The sequence below is a fragment of the Quercus robur genome, chromosome 5 (genome assembly GCF_932294415.1).
Source record: "Quercus robur chromosome 5, dhQueRobu3.1, whole genome shotgun sequence".
In the NCBI taxonomy this organism is placed as follows: domain Eukaryota; kingdom Viridiplantae; phylum Streptophyta; class Magnoliopsida; order Fagales; family Fagaceae; genus Quercus; species Quercus robur.
In genome coordinates this window covers 1,371,641-1,395,128 of record NC_065538.1, presented here as the reverse complement: position 1 = coordinate 1,395,128, position 23,488 = coordinate 1,371,641, and the positions used below count along the sequence as shown (strand labels likewise).

Here is a 23,488-nt window from a genome sequence, read left to right as displayed (position 1 = left end):
CCTTTTCTTTTTTGGGATGGTCTATGAAAATTAGGTCCATTTTGATTTTTTTTTCTTTTTAAGTTCATTTTATAGAATAAAAATAAGTATTTCACTTGTTCACCAACTGTAATATGTTATGTGTTTAATTTTTTTTTTCCTCCAAATTTTAAACTTTATTTAATTCATCAAGAAGTTTTTTTATTGCATTTTGTATACTTTCTCCTAAGGCAACTTTCTCCCCCAAAAAAAAAAAAAAAGTTCTTTTCCTCTTTCCTTTCTCTTGCTTTATTCTCTGATATTCACGTAGATTAATTTGCCCATGTGCAATACACTCTGTGTAGCTTTATCTTTCAAAGATTTGGCAACTTTGTGAACATTAAAAAAAAAAGGTTATTAGTAGACCTTTTCTTTGCCAGTCGATCCAAGAAAAATCTTATATTCGTGTTATAATTATTAGCACATTTTTAACGTGGAGTTGGAGAAGCATTATAGCAAGTAGGGTACCGCCATTATAAAATCAGTAATGTTTTGCTTGCCAAACCATACAAAGACGAAGTAGATTAGACATACAACCTACTTATCACCAAAAAGAAAAAGAATAAGAAAACAATGTGGAAAAGTGGACCAGGTTCATCAATGTGAAGTCCAAACCCACCCCCAAATCTTAAAAGGGTTACTTTACTCATAATATATATATATATATATATATATATAACTAACATCCATGAACTCGTGTTAATTTGAGCAATACTTATAATATAACTTTTCAACAAGTTGTGTAATATTACTTTTTATAAGTTTATAATTTATTTGTCAAAAAGTCTTTTAAGGTTGATAATGAATTATTTTCTAATAAAAAATTAATAAATTAGAAAAACTTTGTTTGGTATATATAATATTTTTGTTATCAAAACTTTGTTGCAATTAGGGGGAAACATAATTGAGGATTGAGGTAGCCCATATAAGTAGAAGAAAGAAATTAAAGTCCCTAATATGGTAGCTGTATCTTCCATGACCTTCCACATGCACATGTACTTGACCTTGTCTTTTTCTTCAAAAATATAAGAAAATTATTTTAGGAAATAGTAGGGAGTGATTACGATTTACAAGCCGTAATTATGCCAATCGTACGGCTATAGATTTTCTGAAACTTGGGTCAAAGTCTGAGTTTTTCTATGGATGCACATTTGACACAATTTGCACATTTATAGATATATAATTAAATTACATCACTTACACTGTTACACCATAATTAATAAAGAGTTAATATGAAAGTAGTAGTCAATTTGATCACAATCTACCATATATGATAGTTGTAAAAAATAATTTGATAAGCGCGTGGTTCTAGAAATTAAAGTCCCTAACATGGTAGCTGTATCTTCCATGACCTTCCATATATGCAATTGTACTTGACCTTGTCTTTACCTTCATAAGTAGAAGAAAATCACTTTAGGAAATAGTAGAGTGATTACGATTTACAAGCTGTGATTATGTCAATCGTACGGTTATAGATTTTGTGAAACTTGGGTCGTAGTTCAAGTTTTTCTATGGACACACATTTGATATAATTTGTACATTTATAGATATTTAATTAAATTACATCACATACATTCCGATACACCATTATTAATAAAAAAAATTATGTGAAAGTAATAATTAATTCGATTACAATCTACTATTTATGATAGTTGTGAAAAATAACGTAATAAGAGTGTAGTTCTAGAATTACTATTCAATTATGATTTGACATGTGTACTACTTGTAGCAAAGCGTGTATAAGATTGCACATGTGTATGGACTTTTTGGGTGGTAAATATGGTGGGCGGACATTTTCAACGTGGCCAGATCCTATACGTAGCTGGAGACAGCTGGGAGAATGGCGTGGCAGCCTGTGGACGTTTCATCTAAATCCACGTGAAATGTGCCACGGTATCTCATTGCTCAATTGCTTGAGGCGACAGCGACGCCACGCGGTGCTGTCTTTGTTTTTTATAATATGGGTCAAAAACAATCATTTTACTACAACCCACATTGGAGGATCCGAGAGGGCACCTGGTTTGTAGTCGCAGCTCTCCCTAAGTCCTTTAGTACTCGCTCACCGTGGCTGACATGTGGCAACTACATCCTATTTGTTTTTATACTTTTCTAAGTTCAACTTAGAATTACGTATTAATCAAGTAGAAAACGTGGAATATCAATTGGTAAAATATTTTATTCATTATTATCAATTAAGGATTTTGATATTCGTAAAAAAAAAAATTTTAAGGAAAAAAATAAATCTATTAATGTCTTGACTTAATGTTAAAAAAAGTAATACCCTGTAAATTTAAAATTTATCATATTAGTATCTATTACAATTACTATTATTATATTTTCATTTTTTATAAATATTTTTGGATGAATTTTTGTGTTATCGGTTAGATGTTAAATATAATAATATTTAGATGAAGATTGATTATATATACACAAAGAAAATAAATATGATAAGATTAGTTGGAATAATTAATGGAGTGTAAGAAGTTGGAAAACAACTAAACATTAAGAAATTAAATAACTATGATTGTTCAAAGGTCTAGAAGAGAGCTACCGTTTTGCATAAAAAAAAAAAAAAAAAAAAAAAAAAAAAAAAAAAAAAATTCTAAGAGAGATCCACACTTATTACATAATTTTTTGAGAGATTTCTTCAAGTACGCAACTATTAGGGATGGCAATAGGGCGGGGCGGGGCCGAAGGATGGGATCTTCACCCCCGCCCCGCATGGATTTTTCTTACCCTATCCGTCCCACCTTGCATGACAGGGAAAATTTCTTACTCCATCCTCGCTCCTTAAAGCCCCGCGAAGACCTGCGAAGCCCTGCCCTACAATCAGCTAGAGCTAATACGTGATTGATGCCATCATATCGGCAATCAAACCAATAGGGAAACATATTCCTCATCATCTCGTTCTCCATCCACCACCTCATATTTCTAACATGAAAATTCAAAAACAAGAATCCAGCTCGTAAAATAGATATGGATTTTGACAAGCATAAAGAAGCAGTTTTGTTAAGCAAAGTGAAATCCCAATGGGAATTCCAAGTGTTAAGAGAAAAGGGGGTGTGTGTAACTGGGTAACAAAATGACGATGTACTTGATTGCCTGTGAATGTGATTGTGACGGCATACCTTATTTTTTATAATAGCCAAATAGCCACACAAAAACAATGACACAGACACAAATATTTAGAGCCTCAGACCCATACCTCATTGAAAAAAAAAATTATATTATGTTCATAATGAAAAGTAAGTTGAGAAAGACATATGAATCATGAATGAAATCAGTAATTCAATAGTATATAAATTTGTTTCTACAAAAACAAAAGAAAACGTTAAAATTGGTACCTTATTTCCAACTTTGCTAGAGAGAAAAAAGAGGTAGAGAGCCACGTTCGATAGAATAAAATAAGCTGATGATATTTTTGTTTAAATAGCAGGGTTTTAGGGTATGAAAAAATTACAATTTAACCTTTATTAATGCGGGGCGGGGCAGGGATGGTTCGGGGCGGGGCAGGGTGGGTTTAAAAAGTGTAAACCCATCCTTGCCCCGCCCTGTGGTGTGAGTTTAAAATCTCGCCCCATCCCCGCCTCACCACCTTTATGGGGTGGGGAAAACCCGCACGGGACGAAGCGGGGCGGGGAGGGGCGGGTCAAGCAAGACAATGCAAAATTGCCATCCCTACGCAACTTGTTTAAGGCTATGTTAATAACTCTCCCCATTTTTAATCTTAGTTTTAAATTCCATGGCTGATTCTTTAAAATTTGAGGTAAAAGATTACAATTTTAAATTGAGCATTTTCTTATATCCAAAAATCAATTAAATAAAATATTTAATGTTCTGTAATTTTATTTTATTACTTTGAAATCTAATTTTCTCTCTTTTTTAGATGAATATTATTACTTAAGTGATTTTTTATATTAAAATTTTGACAACATCTTATCTTTAATTCAAAATATGGGTAATTTGTAAGGGTCTTATAGCTCAATTGGTTGGTATATTTTAGTGTTTTCAATAGAGACATACAATGTCCAAATTCCCTCACTCCGTACTATCAAATTATCCAAAAAAAAAGAAGATAATATGGGTAATTTAACTTTTCTTGTGACACAATCAATATTACATATTGATTTTATCATTTTTGTTCTTTGAAAATTTTCTTTCTATAGAAATAGTTGTAAAAGATTTTATCAATGAAAATACATATAATATTTTATATGATTTACAACATGAATTAGAGTGATTGCTTCTACATGTAAATTTAAACCACTAAGATTAAATAAATATAAGATGTGAGAAAAAAATTTAGATAAAAGATAATATATTTCTAAAGTATCATGCATCATCTAGTGAGAGTCTTTATGATCAAAATTATAGAGCCTTCTTCCTCTATTAAGGAAAAAACAAGTTTTAGTATTTTTGTTATTTTATCAATAATTTTATTATTATTTCTAAATGACTATTTATTATAACTTTTATTAGGATGTGGGGTTGTATCTATTTAACACCTACACTAAAAAAGATTTAAAAAAAATATAAATATGTATATAATTAATAATAAAACCCCACCGGAACCACAATAAATATTTATGGGGAAGTATCTTATCTCATATGGTGGGTATAAAGAAATGTCAACATCGACATTTAAGATGAAAATTGTTACAACAAGATCATAATAATGACAACTAAAAAGGGTGACGTAGTGCTTGAAGCAATGAATAAACATTATTGGTGGGCAAGATAGAATTGGTACATGGCTGGAGTAACACTCCATAAAACGTGGTGTGTGAAATTTGATATAAGTAATGCTTATCTTTTGTTTCTCGAGTCTTGAATGCGTTGAGATCCAAAGACAATGTCATCTTTGTCAGCAAACATGTCAGCGTAAAGACACGTAACAATTATAGGCAGCGAGTTGTTCTCCAGTCTCTCTCTCTCAGTCTTATCTGATGAGTTTTGTCTCACTGAAAAGACAATTTCCAGAGAAAGAGAAAGAGTAAGAGAGAGAGCCCAATAATTGAGAACGTGGGATCACAAGGTGGTGGCGTAAGTTGTCAAGGAAGGCTTTTTAATGATTCTAATCATATTGTGTCATATTGTGTCGGATGGTAAACTTTTATTGGTCCGCTTGCTTTTAGAGAATTGGTCAATAGATTGGGTTAACGATATCGGTCACATAAATGTTAATATATCCTATTAAGAAAGCTTTTTCACCGAAAAAGTTATGTTGATATTAAAATTTAATAAATAAAAATAAGTCTTTTATTTGTTTGTGAAGTAGTTATTTTTTGATAACATATCTCATACTTATTAAATTTTAATATCACTAACATTATATTATTTAATTTAATACTAAAATACCTTCTCTTTTACACCATTTAGACAATTTAAGAAAGTTTTGATACCACCTTAAAACAATTTTTTTTTTTTTTTGAGAAAATTTTAACCTATGACGTCCGTTTCTAATGATAGCTCTTTATCATCAGACCAAGACACCGATAAGTTTTTAGTGTATGCGGGGATTGAACCCCAAGTTTCTTATACAATTATCAGAGACTCTACCAGTTGAGGTAACTAGAACCCACTCTTAAAACAATTGTTAATAAACCAAAATAGAAATTTATTGACATAATTTAAAAAATATATATAAAAAATTGTCAACAAAATTAATTGTTTATCATTTTTCTATAAAAATATTTTAAAAATTAGTTTCTAAACAAATGACCTTATAACAGTCTTTAACATTTCCCTGATAAGAAATATAAAAAGTTGTCAAAAATTTTTTATATATATTTCTTCTCTTATCAAAAGCTTATAAAAATAGTTTATAAACTAATGTTTTAAGTCATTTGTTAACTTCTTTTTTTTTCAAACTTTTATTGGATTCTCTCAATTCTATCTCAACTACAAATTGCACTATATTTTAACTTTGCACAAAGAATATATATGGTTTTCAATTATTCCTCATAAAGCTAAATGCACGTCTCATTCTCATACTCTTTAGTCTTTATTTATACGTAGTTTTCCATTTTTTGTTGGTGGCACAAAGACTGCCACAGCCACTTGATGTTCCATAGCATAAACAGTGCACCTTTTATCTCAATCTTTATCATTATCTCATGTTCTTTTCATGTGCATACCAACAAAATTAGTCTTTCACGTTGAATTTGTGATGGTGAAGCCTTTATGATTGTGGTACAATAATTGTTACTAGAAGTTAGAACCTCTTGTCCATATGTTGAAACTTTAATTTGTAGCTTCTATTGATTGCGCTTTCCCTTTCATGGATGTGAAAATGCTTCCTATACTTGGAAATTTGGAAATAAAATTATTTGCTCGTACGCTACTTTCACCTCCTTCCCTTTCATATGATAATTAATTTATTATATTGAACAGGTTTGGTGTAGCTAACATTTGACCCTCATTTTCTTTGTAGGCTCTCATGCTTCGTATTTTAGCATTAAATATATTGGGTAAAATAGAAAAATAAACAACGTCCATCACACAAGGGGATAAAAGTAACCTGTTGGGTTTAAAATAAACCACGAGATGTGATTGATTGTTAAACAATCTTAGCCTGCAGTAGTCAGAATATATACAGATTCGTTATTATTCGTTGTAAGATTCAAAAAAGTGGTTACAAGGATAAATCGGACAAATTGCCCGATTGTACAATCGGGCAATTTGTCCGATTTATCCTTGTAACCACTTTTTTTATCCTTGTAAAAGATAATTTTTTTTAAAAGAAATTATCTTTTACATCTTAGACAAGATAAAACTTAAATATTATTTCCTCTTTACTTTAAGTGGGTTAAAGTAAAGGCAGTAATTGATACCTCCTCATTTATAAAATGTTTGAGGTTTAGGAGGAAAAGAATTCAAGTTACAGAGTTAACAGCATATTGTAATTATTTTTAAAAAATGTAGTAATAAATTTTTTTTTTGGTATAATAGAATCTCAATTTATGGTATCCACTCCATGATTATTGCTCTTCATGATCAGATCAAGACATCAATCAATTTTTGGTGTAGGCGGGATTTGAATCTTAGATCTCTTATTCAATGATAATAGATTTTACTAATTTTTTTGTTTGAAAAAAGATTTTATTAGTTGAGTTAAATAGAACTTACTAGGCATCAATAAACTTGTTTTTACTTGATTATGCTGAAAGGTTTATCATTATAATATAATTATTTTGGTTATAACAACCCAAGGTTGTCATTATGTTGGTGTGGCTTTTATGGTCTACATATATAGCAAAAATTTGAAATATTGTATATCTTTACTATGTTTTAAGACGATGGTATTTGCTTGTTTAATAGTTACATATAATATCTATCTCACACAGGAATGAGTTTCATGCTTATGAGGTCTACTCTTATGTTAGAGAGGGATTATATATAATCGTTACACAAAATAATATGGAGATTTTCCCACATATGTCAATTTTAACTGAAAATATCTTTTGCATTTCATGTATGTAAAACCTACACATATAGACAATAGTCCACGTGTCTATATTAAAGTAACATTGAGTAAATGTCACCTTCAAATTTATATCACTCCATAATTTTTCCAAAATGGTATGTCGATCCTGTGAATTTTTATCTTATTATGTAACGATTGCATATAACACATTTCTTACATGGGAATGGATCTTTCAAGCATGAGACTATTATTTTATAACATTTTTACAAACTATTGATGTGGAAAATTCTTACTAGTTTTTATTTGGGCCCACCGTTAATATCACATTTTCACTTTACCAATAACCACTCACCATAACAATAGTTTATAAACAAGTTTCTAACTTTTGCACCTATCTTAGGTTTGGATAAGTCATTACACACAAAAAAAAAGGGTGAGTTTCCATAAGGAATGCTTTTACTCATTTAAAATAATCTTCTAGAATATTACCACACGAGCATTGATTCCCTTCTCAAAATTTTGATTTTTTTTTTTTAATTTTTTGGGAAATCACACTTTATAACCTTAAACTATACCCTGATTACAGTACTTTGTACTCTAAACTTTTCGAATACACATTTTGCATCATAAATTATGACATATATTACACTTTGCAACTTGAAGTCAAATTTGCTATTAACTTGGATGTAAAAGTATGGCATAACGTGAAAGGACCAAATTGCCCATATTCTCAAATCCTTTAAAACAAATGAGAAATTACATTTTAGCACTCTAAACTATATTCCTTATTACACTTTGCACCCTAAATTTTAGATTTCCATCTAAGTTAATAGAGAACTTGATGTTGGGGTGCAAAGTGTAACAAACATTATAGTTTATGGTGTAAAATGTTTATTCGAAAAGTTTAGGGTTCAAAGTGCAATCTAAGATATAATTTAGGGTGGTAAAATGTAAATTTTTTTTCCTTTCTTAATCTTAAAATTGTCTTTGTGATGCTAATTATATATAAGCTAAAACAATAATGGAAAAAAAAGGATCTAAAAGAAAAACAATTAGGGAAACAAAAATCATATTGTTATACAAAGAACTACATTGTGTGTATATATGTATGTATACACACAATGTATACACATGCTGTGGGGGGTAACAGACTAGGGAGCCCATACCAATATATACGTTGGGCCAAGGGCCCAGTCCAAGGAAGAACCCCTCTTCAACCATGGGAAGAACCCCTCCTCGGTCAGGTATGGCTGGGGATAAAGGGAACGGCCTACCACTGAGAGTGACACTTCGGGTCATTTCATGGAATAAGGTAAGTACTAAGACAGAAAAGGACAAGAGGAAGAATGAAAATATCTAAGGAAAAGCTGTCATTATTACATGAAGTGCTATATACTTAATAGAGCCATACTTTTCTGCCTTTACAACCACTCCTAGAGCCATGCTTTTCTGCCTTGACAACCACTCCCAACAACTTTGTGGAGGGGCGGATGGGACAAGTATCAGCACTATTAATCTAAATCGAGAGGAGAGAAGCTAGTATAAAAGGAGGGGACTTTGAGAACCAAAGGGACGGAGGAAGTACTAGAAAAAGCTCCTCGGATGGTGCCGAGGACCAACCTTTTTAGATGAATTCAGTTCATCTCTGCTTGATTGTCATGAATACCATATTAGCTGTTATCCATGCACTAAAACCTAGCTCTTTGACCAATTCTCTACAAATTTATTGTACTGGGTTCACCGGTCCAAGATCTCATACATTTGGGGCTTGGGCTGCAAAACATGACTCTACAATTGGCGCTGTTTGTGGGAAGAGCTTGTGCGTTAGTGAGTGCAACGGTTAATCATGGTAAGATCAAGCTCCTATCAGTAAGAGTCCCTCGAGAAGACCATTTTGGCGGTGGTGCATGTTACATGCAAGCTTCCCCATTATTTCCAAGAACACACAGTTGTTGTTGTAACTCAGCTTCCGCTCAAGTCTACACTTCAAAGTATTGATTACGCAGGGAGGATTGCTAAATGTGGCACAGTTCTAGGGGCTTCTAACATCAAGTATATGCCCTGTACGCTTGTCAAGGGGCTAGTTCTCGCGGGTCTAGTAACTTGGTTCACCAAATTCCCAGTGGAGAAAGAAGCCGAGAATCAAAGTATGGATGGAAAATCGGTTAGCACAATTTCTCTGCAAAAACTTCTATTTTGGAAGGAATATATTGATATCTTCTAATCTTTTGAAGCTATTAAATAGAACCTTAGCTATATCGGGTCCTCGAACCTTTTGCTTTGGGGAAATTAACACGCACTGAAGCTGTTAAATAGAACCTTAACTATGCCGGGTCCTTGGATCTCCTGCTTCGGGGAAATTAACAAGCACTGAAGCTGTTAAACAGAACCTTAGTTATGCCGGGTCCTCGAACTTCCTGCTTTGAGGAAATTAACATGCACTGAAGCTGTTAAACAGAACTTTAGCTATGCCTTGGCCCTCGGACCAGATGATGTGGGAAGGTTAACACTCCGTGACAACTTTTAAAGTGCTTAAACAGAACCTAACGCATGCCTGAGTCCTCGAACCAGATGTTTGGGGGAAATCAACACTAGGGCATCTCTATAAAGTTCTTAAACGGAACCTAGTGCATGCCTGAGTCCTTGGACCAGACGTTTAAGGGAAGTTAACGCTATAACATCATCGTAAATGCTGAAAAGAATCTTAGTACCCGGTGATCCCCTCGGACCGCTTACTCTAAATTACCCGTTCTTTGATGATTGCACCGTTCGCAGTATAGGGCACACGGTTATTTTCTTGATTAGTCCTACATAGTTAACTTATTTAAAGTTAGCGGTCGGGTGCCCGCCAGTTTTGATAAACTTAGGGTGACAACTTTTCATTACCATCAACAGCATCAATTCTAAGTACTATTTGAAAGAAAAATACCAACACGCCTATTCATGAAACAATGTTTGCAGAAAAGGAAAGGTTCGCAAAGTAAAATGCATCTATCTTTTTATTAAATAAAAGGAAAGTACATCGTATACAAAAGGGCTTAGGCAAGCCTGTTTCAAAAGCTAACACTAAAAAGCAATCCATAGGAATGGTAAATCCACAATCTTATTCTAGCAGCAATCGAGCCAGTATGGATGGTACCGGCGATGAGAAATAAGAAGAGGCGGGAGCGTTTGATGGACCCCTCTTCTCCTAACTACAAGATGTTCTAATATCAAGGCTGAGAAATAGAACACTTGCTTACCCACATTCTTGTTGATTTGCTTGATCAACCTTAGTTCGTCTTCACATCTGTGCACACGTGACACACGGCGTCGGGTGAAACCCAAATTCTGTCGCACCAAAAATCTGATGCGATCTACACCTGCTTTGGATTTTGGCTGAAGCAAGAGAGACTTCTTTCTTGCTCGATTGAAAGGAAGAAATGTCTTTGGCCTCTACTTCCCTTGCCCTAACTGTGTCATCCTGAATCTTGGCGACGTCCTCAGCTTCTGAAGAGGGCTTGGTTCCCTCACCCTCACATTTATCCTTGGCCACTTCATTCCCTAGACCTCAGTCACCACCTTGGTGGGGCCCTTGGGAACGTCTGAAGAGTTAAGAGTTTGAAACTCCCGCAAAACTCAAGGATCTGTAAATGAGGAAGAACAACCCCCCCAATGTGTCTTATATAGGAGGCAAACCCGGTGGCAATTAATTGGCCCGAATCTCAAAGAAAGAATTACAAGCGAAATAAATCTCGCTCAATTTCCAAAGCAGTCTTCAACCGTTGGATTTGCGTCACTTCGTAAAAGACCTTAATGAAAGCGCGCCTTGTGAATTGAAACAGTAGGAACGCGACTTGGAGAAACTAAAAGAATATCTTACAATTAGACATAGTGTAAAACGGGTGTGAAAAAGCCTATCATCACATCGAGATCCTCCTTTCCTCCCATGGGGAAGAAAAGAAGAATCCTGAGGGGCTATTGTGGGGGGTAACAAATCAGGGAGCCTATACCAATATATACGTTCGGCCAAGGGCTCAGTTCAAGGAAGAACCCCTCCTCGGCCATGGAAAGAACCCCTTTTCAGTCAGGTATGGCCGAGGACAAAGGGAACGGCCTACCATTGAGAGTGACACTCCGGGTCATTTCATGGAATAGGGTAAGTACTAAGACAGAAAAGGATAATAGAAGGAATGGAAATATCTAAGGAAAATCTGCCATTATTACATGAAATGCTATATACCTAATAGAGCCATGCTTTTCTGCCTTGACAACCACTCCCAACAACTTTAGGGAGGGGCAAATGGGACAAGTATCAGCACTAAAAATCTAAATCGAGAGGAGGGAAGCTAGTATAAAAGGAGGGGACTCTGAGAACCAAGGGGACGAAGGAAGTACTAGAAAAAGCTCCTTGGATGGTGCCGAGGACCAACCTTTTTAGATGAATTCAATTCATCTCTGCTTGATTGTCATGAACACCATATTAGCTATTATACATGCACTAAAACTTAGCTCTTTGACCCATTTTTTACAAATTTATTGTACTGGGTTCATCAGTCCAAGATCCCATACATCTGGGGCTTGGGCTGCAAACGTGATTCTACACATACATATATACATACATACATACATATATATATATATATATATATATATAAAAGATAGAGAAAAATGACAAAGAGTAGAGAGATATGTAATGGTGAAAAAAAAAGTAAACAACTAAGAAATTATTTGTGCTATAAAAAATTTACTCTTTATGCACCACTTTTATCTGTTATTCTCACCAAATCAAAATTTTATAGGAATCATAACTTTTTATGCAAATTACAATCCTTCACTTTTCAAAATTATTATTATGTTATATTTTAAAAATTAAATTATGAAAGTAATGTAATAGTGTATTTTGATATTGAAAAGTAGATATTTATTACAAAAAATCTCAAAAAAGGAAAAAAAAATTAAATTAAAAAATTAAAAACAAAATGAGGTGTAAAGTGTATATATAGTTATTGGCTTGAGCTCTCACAGTCACGGTTATTACTTAATTAATCCCATAATGAACATCTTCTTTGCCTTTTAGTGTATCCTAAAGTAGATGTCCATTGACTTACTATCAAAGCATTAATAGTTAATTCTATATTACCCTTAATTATAAAATCTAAATCACCAATGGATAATTTTGTTTTCTAGGTGGAAGTAGGAGGAATCAAAGTCTTAAAACTAACTCTATATAGATGAATAATGCTAGAGATACAAACTATTTTACAAACTGTTGATGTGGTAAATGATTATTGGTAAATGAAAAAGTGATATTAATGGTGTACTTAGATGAAAACCAATAAGAGGTTGGCCACATCAACATTTTGTACAAATGTTGTAAAATAGTTTGTATCTATAGTATTACTCCATATAGATACCACATGTCTTAAGCCATAAGGCTGTTGTCATACAAAATGGAGTAATTATTTCATGTTCTTGAAGCACAATAAATGCATGCTCCTTTCTTTCATATTATAATGAGTCTCATTAATTAAATTTATCGTGGGACTTACTATTTATGTAAGAGATGAGAATAAACATTTATTGTGTTCCTGGAACGTTAAATAATTACACTACAAAATAGATGTTCCTGCTCACTTGTTAAAGCTTTTAAAAATGGTAATTATGGGAAAAAATTATCAAAAGTGAATTGTTTCTTTTTGTGGTAAAAGTTAATAGAGACTTTAAGAGTCTAAGGACATTAGTTTTTTAGAAAATATTTATAGAAATTTTTTATGAGAAAAAAAAAATAATTAATTTTTTTGATGATTTTTTATATTTTACTATGAAAGATGTGTCAAAACTTTCCTAAAATAATTAATTAATAATTATTTTAATAGCACCCGAACACTTCTTTTATTATTCTTTCTGTTTTGTCAAATCAAACTTTCATTATGGTCGGAGCATACTTTACTCATCTTTTGGACTCAGAGTTTTCTATTTGATGGATGGACAGATATAATTTTGTTAGTTGGGCCTCTTCAATTCGACTAACTCAAGGTTGTAGAATTGGCCTAGTTTAGATTTAGAGCTTCGGTCAGCTAAGGCTTTGAACTTTGGACTGATCTTTGTTGTATTTAATTATTTGGTACCTATTTTTAATTTTTTTATATTATAAATTATATATATTTTTAAAAGATTTGAATCATAATTCCTCTGTAAAAGATAAGAGAAATACTAGCGACATATAAAATGTTATAATTTGTGCCACAACTTTTTTCACATGACAAGTTGTGATTGGTAGAAATATGATGATGAATTTATGTGAGAACTTAAATTTTAAGACAAGTATTAATTTATCATTAATTAATAAATAGTAGGTTATGTGGTCTCCCTTTATCATGTAGAAATTAATTAGTGATAATAGGTTATTTGAATTTATTCAGAAAAAAAAAAAAAGATTATTTGAATTTGAGATATGGGAAGACTTAAAAAGTTCAAAAGAACACGTTTAGAACTAGAGGACTTGCCACAACGAAAACTTTCACGAAGCAGCATAATCCATCCTTGACATGGACTGGTTGACTATAATGCCGATTTTAACGTTAGCGTTAATAAATTCTTTTTGTCAGAGGCAAGATTTTCATAAGATGTGGATTGCTCCACGGTGTTCGACCACAAAAGCTCCTACGCGGTAATAACACGTCAAAGGATAAGTGTTTTTTTTAATACTCTATTTATTTATTTAAATGAAAAACTTTATGAGATTATACTTTTTTATATTTTCTTGCATCTGATAGTATTATTAAAAAAAAAAAAAAAAAGAACAAAGGAAAATCATCTTTTAATTTTTTTTTTTGAGAAACCAGACCAAAAGCCTAGGCAATTTATTCAAAACCAAAATTAATGAACATCTCTAATCACAAGGGGGGCAATGTCATAGGTAAAATTAGTTTTGTTAAAATTTTCTAGAAAACAACTTTATCTTACGCAAAGTTAAATAAAGAAAATTAAGAGATAATTTTTTAACTCATTTTAAAGCCGCTACCAAACATATAAGAATGAGATAATATTCTAAAGAATTGTTTTTTTTTTTTTGGAAAATGATTAATTGTTTTTTTTTTAAATTGATGTCAAAACAAGATTTCAACCAATCTTTTTAAATTCTAATATCTGAAAAAAATTCAAAGAATTATGTAAAAAATTATTTGAGTCAAGAAAATTGTACATGTGAGCTACTGCAATATGTTTTATTTTTTAACTACTTCATTGGCTTGGCCAAAGAAATTAATACTAAACATACTTGAGTCAAGAAAAGAATGTGCATAAAATTAATAGTTTTGCCAATAATTTTAATGCATAGTTTTTATATAAATATAAAAATATGCAAAGAATCATGTCTCTTAGGAGGTGTCATTTTCATGTTGTTTCATAGTGACCATACAAAGAACCCCGACTCTTGCCTCCTCCACATCCCATAAGAGTTTTATACTTGTGAAATGACCATCACGTCAATGATACACGATGGTTTAACGGAAAGTATTAATAGAAAGTTTGATTTGTTACACATTTAAAATAAGGGGTGAAATATTCAAAAAAAAAAATTCAATAATTGAGGGAGGGGGAATTTGAGTTTTAGAAGTTCTAACTAATTGAGTTACAACACTCTCGGCGATTAAATATTGAAATTGATAATTCACCTGAATCATATTAACACTTAAATGAAAATACAAATATGATATTTGTAAAACTCTAAAATAAAACAAAATCAGTTTTCATTTTTCAATTTAACAAGGGTGATTATGGGCAAATACTGTCACAGGTATGAGTTGTCCTTGTATGTTTAATTTCTTTTATTAATCTTTTGTTTTGTCAGGTAAAACATTGATTATGGGATGGAGAAGGTGTTTATTCATCTTTTGGACGCAAAGTTGTCAATTCGATAGATGGCACAAAGTACAAACAAAACTATGCTAGTTGGGCCTATTCATCTAGGCCAACAAAAAATTTGTAGAATGGGCCAAGTTTGGATTTAGAGGTTTGGTTCAACAGGGTTTTAACAGTTTGGACTGAACTTCTGTATAATAGAATAAGTAAGTGCATCATTATTGAAGTTTTCGGTAACTATGAGTTAAAAAATATAATTTTTGGTAGCTTTTATACTAAATGTGCGACAAAAAATAATAGTTAAGCTTATTTTCAAAGATAAAAAATAATTTATCAATTTTGTTTTAAAAAATAAAGACAAAAAAACCCAATAAAGAGAAGAAGTAAAAAGTGAAAAACATTTTGCCGAATTGTACCATTTGAAACGCTAGAGATGATTTTATTCAGTTTACTAAACCAAATCACCAATCCTACATAATACAGTCCCAAATGTCACAGCTCTACAAGATGTCAAATAGCTTCTTTAGACTGTAAGGCCCTGTGATTTTTGGATGTCCATTCCAAAATAAGTTGGCTAATTGTCTGTTGGCACTTTCAGTTGGATGTGCAGCATCAAACCACACATATTCACTAGGATTGCTACATAACTCATACTTCACTGTCCCATTTTTCCCTCCACATGTGAACTCCCCATTGTATGTCCCACTGCCACAGCATGCACTCTTCCCAACCTTGAAACCTACTCCAATATAATTATTGTGAAAATAAAGAAGGATTAGTTATGGTATATTAGTTTATATAAGCAAAGATATTGGCAAAATTTTGATGGAATAGGAAGATTACCAAATTTTGTACTGTAAAGTGTTCTTTCAGCTAGGGTCGTGTAGTAATCATATAGTGCATATTTGAATCGTGGTAGTTGTCTTTGTATCTTCTTGAGGAGTTTGGGTAGGGCTATGTTGTGCATTTTTGCTATTACTGAAGGCTCATGGGCACAATCACTGGTAATCCCCAATGAGGCTTTGGTGGCAGGCATACATCCTATAGGCCCCAAGTTTTGGAATCCAAATTTCCTTCCTCCCATCTTATATACTTTCTGAAAAAATAATAGCAAGAAACTTTTATTTGTATATATGTAAATCATTATTTCATAATAAAAGATAAAATTAGGAAAATTACTATTTTCCACAATTCACCCCATTTACAATGTATTTTAGATTATCAATTGCATGATTGATACCTCAATTTTAGAGGTTTGCATCAATGTATCCGTCTTTTAAATTGGAGGTTACATAATAAATGAGATGGAAATTAGGCATAATGACGAAATTACTCTAAATGTTTGGAACAAAAAACCATAATTTCCATATCATTTAATACCTGATATAAACAAAGTTACATTGATACAATTCTCATGAATTGGGGTTTCAATTGTACAAATTGATGATTTAGGGGACATTGAAATTGGACAGCGTTTAGGGTGAAAAAAGAGGTGTTATTTATCCATAAAATTATGTTAGGCATAGGAGAACGTAAGCCTACCTTGATCGCAGTGGTGAAATTGCCAAGCACCATTGTCATGTATTTCTTCTTGTAAGAAGAAGTTCTTACATTGGATTGGTTCACAGATGATGTGATGGTTATGTAATCGTTGCCTCCAATACTAAATAAGTAAACAGATTTTGATAGCAACTTCTTGGCTTCTGTATCACCTAAATGCTGCTTTAACTTCTTCTCTACCTCCTCAAAATAACTTAGTTGCAATTCAAGGTTTATCTGGAAAAAGAACAAAAAGAAGAATGAAAAATGTTATTGAGTATATAGGTTTAATGAATATACTTTTTTTTTTTGGTTGAGAAGAGTTGAATGAATATACTAGTTATCTTAAATGGTAAATTTTAAAAATCAACATTGTTATTTTTGAACCCATAAAAAAAAAAAACATTAATGTTTAAGATATTATTATCAAAGTTAGTATTAATAACATTGTTAATGTTGAGAATGCCCTGCTTTGTTCTAGAGGCATGGGCCTACTTCATTGAACAAGCAAGGCAGCTCAGCCTAAATAAATGCTGTCTAGAATATGATGACAAGTTAATATATAGTTCTTTGCCATTTCAAATTTCACTTTATTTCCTTATTAATGATAACAATGGTTATAAAATCACTATATCATTATTGCTAGCAATAACTAATTTTGGCCAAATTTTCGAACCCTTAATGCAATTTATAGATATCTATAATGCAGAAGATCACATACCGTTCCTGGATGAGTCTCAGGAAGAACACCAGCCCCAGCTGATGCAAAGTTCACCCCATCAGTATAGTTGTCAAATCCTGGCTGCAGATATGGTTTGATCAATGGCAAGTTTGCATACTCAGCTGCAAAAATCCAGAGCCAAAAAAAAAAAAAAAAAAAACCCATAAGTCACAGTTAAGTGGCCACTCACATTAATCAAACTCTAAGTAAGTAATTATATCAGAAACCACAATTGGTAAATTGTGAAAAATGTAATGTTACCAATGAAGTCAGGTACAACACGGCCATTGCAGACTCGACCAGTGGGGTGCTTGAAGAAGGTCTCACCATATGGCCAGAAGTCTGTTTTGGGGCCATTGATGTAGTTATTGTTTCCAGCGTCAAAGAGAGAGTCTCCAAATATGAACAATGCAGCATGGTTTTCTGGCAACTTAGCAAGGCAAGTGTATGGAATAATGAGAAGGGTGGCACAAAAAAAGGCCAGTATACAAAAGTGTATGCTTAGACTTGCCATGGCAAATGTTGGTTTATGGTTTGAGCAAGTTTTCACTAGTTATGGTGCACAGTAGAATTAGAGTATCATATGGGTATGGTTTTTATTTATAAGGCACTAGATAGTGGGGAATTCTTTTGGGTTGGCCAAGGTGGGGTGTGGGTGCAGTGTGAACTGTGAAGGACCAGACATACTGCATTGGCTGGATTTGCCCAAACCGACCTGGAAAATCACAGCAATTTGGCTCTGAAGTTGAGATTAATAAAATATCTGAAGACACGTGATTAGATAGAGGTTGATCAGGTTCACAGATACACATATCACTACTTGCAAGACCTCATTATTGTTTGAAATCATTTTTTTGCATGTTATGAAGTCCTCATGTTAAATTTATCTTTTTCCAACATACATAATATATAAATATACATACATACATATATATATATATATATTATACATACTAATTTCAATTTATAGTGTCTATTTCATAATAATTGTTTTTATATTAGCATTAGACTAAGACATCATTTAGTTTTTAATATACGCGGTGGTTTAAATCTAGAATTTCATATTTAACGATAAAAATTTTTATCAGTTAATTTAATTAGAACTCATACATATAAATATTTTGAAACAAGTAGTAATTGTCATGGTATAAGGAGTGATGAGTTAAATTATTGAGACAAGTATTAATTTATCACTAATATTAAATAGTAGGTTATGTGGTCTCCCTTTATCATATAGAAATTTATTAGTGATAATAGGTTATTTGAATTTGAGATGTGGGAAAACTTAAAAAGTTAGTCAAAAAAACACGCTTGACTATAATGCCATGGACTGGTTGACTATTGATAATAGAGCTAGAGGACTTGCTTGTGTGAACTACGAAAACTTTCACGAAGCAGCAAAGTCGTCCATGACAAGGACTGGTTGACTATGATGCCGACATGAACGTTAGCGTTAATAAATTCTCTTTGTCAGAGGCAAGATTTTCAGAAGATTTGGATTGCTCCACGGTGTTCGACCACAAAAGCTTCTACGCGGTAATAACTTGCCCAAAGGATAAGATTTATTTATTTTATTTTATTTTTATTTTTTTTAATAATTCGTTTGTTTCAATAGAGAACTTAAAACATTCTTAACAAGGCTTTTAAAAAATTTAGTATTTATTATCTCAAAACCTATATTATAATATATAATACATCACTTTACAACATTTTTTACATCAAAATTTCTATTTTTTTTAACACTTTATTTAAATGTTCTTTTTTTATTGTTTTTTTTATTATTTCTCACTCTTCCTCTGTCTCTCTCTCCCATTGTCTTTCCATCTTTCTCAACTCGATGAAGCTTCTCCCTCTCTCTGATATTTGCTCTCAAAACCTCTATGGCCTAAGCTTTTCAAACTCATCACCGATAAACCACGGCCACAGCCACAACCACAGCTACCACCACCACCAACCACAACCTCAACCCCCAACCACTAACAAAAAAAAAAAAAAAAAAAATCCCACGGCACAAATCGAGAAGCTTCTCCCTCTCTCTGATATTTGCTCTCAAAACCTCCATGGCCTGAGCTTTTCAAGCTCATCACCTCTAACCACGGCCACAGCCATAGCCACCATCACCAACCATAACCTCAACCCCCAACCACCAAAAAAAAAACCCATGACACAAACCACAGTGAAAACCCACCACAAAACTGCCACAAAACCGCCACCCCAACAACGCCGATCCTCACCTCAACCCCGATCTTCAACCCACGGCCTCAACCAACTCAACCCACGGTCTTAACCAACCCCAACCACCATCGGACGCACCACCATTGGACCCTCCACCGTCGGACCCACACCCACTTGCAGTCATCGAGACCCATCAGACCCACTAGAGGGAGAATCTGAGAAAGAGAGATGAGAGAGAGCGAGAATGAGAGAGTGAGAGGGAAAGTGATAGTCTGAAGAGAGAGAAAAAAATATTAAAAAAAGATAGCAGCTTGCTATAGTGCGGTCTCAAAAATGAGAGCGCATTGTAGCAGTATTGTAAATTTTTTACAATATACCAGTTTTGATGGAGTGTGTGTTTTGGGGTTCAGCTGCTAAAATATAAGATTTTTAGCATTTAGAAGCCTTAATAAGAATGCTCTTATGGGGCTATACTTTTTCCTATTTTCTTGTATTTGATAGCATCGTAACAAAAATGAATTAAAGAAAAATTATTTTTTAATTTACCTTAGCTTAAAACAAAGTTATTTCTTGTTAAAATTTTCTAGAAAACAACTCTGTAATTTAGTTGTTTTAGAGTTTCTACAAAACATAAGAAAATAAAGGAAATTAAAAAACAAATTTTCAACTAAAGCCTCTACTAAACATAAAAATATAAGATAGTTTTTAAAAAAGACAATTTTTGAGAAATAATTCATTTTCCATAAAATATTGATGTCGAAACAAGTTTTCAACCAATCTTTAAATTCCAACATCGAAAAAAATTCAAAAAAAAAAAAAAATGTAAAAAAGTATTTGCTTATATAATATACATGCATAAATTAGTCAAAAAAACTCAATTTACAATAACTTTTTTTTTTCTTAAGAAAATAAGTGTACTAAATCTTGTTTGGTATAACTTATTTTTATAATTGGCTGAAAAAAGAAAAAATAAACCATACAACAAATTAAAGTTTTAAAAATTATACATAAATCAAATAAGTTGCGAGAAATAAGATATTAGGGTCTTTGATTAGGCGTAAAATGCAATTTACTTGTTGAGTCCACTCGTTGATATGATCCGCTCCTCCTCCCTCTAATTTTTGCTTTACACTCTCTTTCTTTTTATTTCTCGTGGATATTTTGTCAAAATTTTCTACTACTTTACTTTTTCTTGTTCATAAATTTCTTGTTGTTGACCACGATTTCTAATTTCTCTCTCTTCTTGACAACATTTCCTTGCAACTAGATATATGTTGGCACTTTGGCAATAACATCGTTCAAACATTGATGACATGATAATGGCAATAGGTTACTTGTTTATAAATTAAAAATATTGATAATAACGTTTAGGCTCTAGTACCTATTCATTAAGCTATACAAGCATTGAAAACCTCATTTTGAAATCATGTTTATTAATACCTAAGATGTGTTTTCTACAAACCCGAAGATTATCAAATATGTCAAAGGTTTTGTAGTTCAATCAACATATTCTAATGTTTTCAAGGGAGACCTTTTAGGATCAAAATTTCAAATTCCTTAGGGTTCGTTTGAATACCGCTTATTACTAAAAACTGAAAACATTGTAGTAAAATAATTTTTAAATTTGTGAATAATGTTGTGGGACTCAGTTTTAAAGTTATTTTTACTGAAAAAAGTATTTACGAGTGCACGAGACCTACTAAAAAAAAGCACTTGCTGGGAAACGTGCAAAACGTGCTTCCCAAACTCACACTTAATTGTAATTATGAAATGAGTAGTGTTATGGGTACTCAAATTTTATTACATTGAGCTTATAAATTGCTGTGTCATTAATTATAAAGAGACAATTTAAATATTCAGTTATAAGATGGTTAAAGCCCACCAATTACATTCATTATCACATTAGTTTGTAAGTTTTATGTAGGAGAAACATTAACGGATACTTTAATAAACTTTCATAAAATAGTTTATTAACAATTGCCCTAAGAGCCCTTATTAATAAATAATAAGAATCTTTATTTAGAAAAATTCTTTAATTGCATGCCCGAATCCAAGTAATCATGACAAACACAAATGGAAAGGTTTTTTTTTTTTTTTTTTTTTTTTTTTTTTCAGGACCTTAAGGGTGTGTTTTTCATGACTATAATGCATTGGTATTCTTTATTTATTTATTTATTTTTGATAAGAGGTATTCTTTGATGAATGATGACACAAGCAATGAGGTGATGTTAAGGCATAATTGATTGCTACAGGAGTGACTTTCCAGTTCGCTTTTCTCATAGCACGTGGGAAGTGGGAACACATGAAGTCAACGAATGTTCATGAAGTTTGAGGAGATATTAAGGTATTAATGATTGCTACAAGAGTGACTTTCCAGTTAGCATTTCTCATGGCAAGTGGGAAGTGGGAACACATGAAGTCAATGAATGTTCATAAAGTTTCAGGACCAACTTCCTGAATGAAGTTTGAAAAACTTACAATTACATACATAGAAGTATAGAACCCCCATATGGCTCCACATTTTGTGAAATAAAAAATGGTTGGTATTTGGTACCACCAATATTTGTTTTGGGTCAAATGGACATACGTTGTCACGCACACACATACACAGATAAAACTTAGATTCAATTTCTTAAGTTTGGTTGTAAGTCCTAACATTAGAATAAAATTTTAAAATATATTTTAGGAAATATCTTACTTATATAATTATATTTCCTTTAAAATAATATTTTTGAAAGAGATTAAATTCAATAAGAATGTGATGTAAAACCTAAGTTTTACCCATTCAATCCCAATATACCACATCATTATATTACATATTAAAGAATAGACATAACCATATTCAATCAATTTTAATACCCATTTGAAAATCCAACTTAACTATGAGTTTATTGAGATGTTATTATATGTGGTAAAATGTATTGAGTTTTAAGTAAAAAAAGCTGACGTGACAATTTTTTATTGGATGGTGTAAAACATAAATTTAAAATCCTGTCCTTATCAAATTCAGACTTTTTTTGAAATTTAAAAGAGAGAGATTAGTTATTCTGATGAATTTTTATTCTCATAATTGTTATGTACATATAGAAAGTTTGTTTATATAAAAATATATCTATTTTAGAAATTATTACACATACTAAGAAATAACTATTACAACTCTTCTTGAAAGGAGTAATTATTCTTTATTTTAAATAATAGATATTCATAAGTAATGACTACCTATTGTAATAAAAATATAATTAAACTACTTAATAACTAAATTATAGTAATAACTATTACATTACATTGTCTATTATAGTCTATCAAATATACCCTTAAGTGAAACTAATGAATGCTTTCATATCCAAGCAATCGAATATGAACATATTTGAATCAAGAAAAGCAAGTGCATTGAATCAATAGTTTTGCCAATACTTTCAATGCAGGAATTGTATTACATATATACAAAAAAAGAAAAAAGAAAAAAAAAAGCAAAGAATCATGTCTTTGTGGGGTTCGTTTGCATGTTGTCTCATGGTGTGGGGAGTGAAACAAGGATCACTTAGGATTTCCTTGTTGGATCTATCTATACTATTAATAAGAGAATTTCCTGTTTGGGTTTCAACATTTTGTGCACCAAAATATTTTCACACGAATTCTTAAACGCTCTAAAATACCCATATCTTTTACTTAAATAATTTTAAATTTGAAAACACAAACCAGTTAAAAGAGTAATTTACTATTTTTTAAAAAGTTCCTAAGTTTTAGGCTTTTAAACTTTTATC

At 32.0% G+C, this 23,488-nt stretch overlaps 1 protein-coding gene and 1 pseudogene across 1 annotated transcript; both read right to left on the bottom strand.

Annotated features, from left to right (window-relative positions):
- Positions 1-2,841: 2,841 nt before the first annotated feature.
- LOC126732027 (small nucleolar RNA Z102/R77) lies at positions 2,842-2,928 on the bottom strand (annotated as a pseudogene).
- A 12,745-nt stretch (positions 2,929-15,673) lies between these two features.
- On the bottom strand, positions 15,674-18,141 carry LOC126724798 (GDSL esterase/lipase 4-like). The gene is made up of 5 exons (XM_050429190.1): positions 17,811-18,141; positions 17,550-17,671; positions 16,832-17,065; positions 16,133-16,385; positions 15,674-16,028 (listed from the first exon to the last, which is right to left on the bottom strand). Exons 1-5 carry the CDS (start codon positions 18,061-18,063, stop codon positions 15,790-15,792), a joined length of 1,101 nt encoding a protein of 366 aa, XP_050285147.1. The 5' UTR covers positions 18,064-18,141; the 3' UTR covers positions 15,674-15,789.
- Between the last annotated feature and the right edge of the window lie 5,347 nt (positions 18,142-23,488).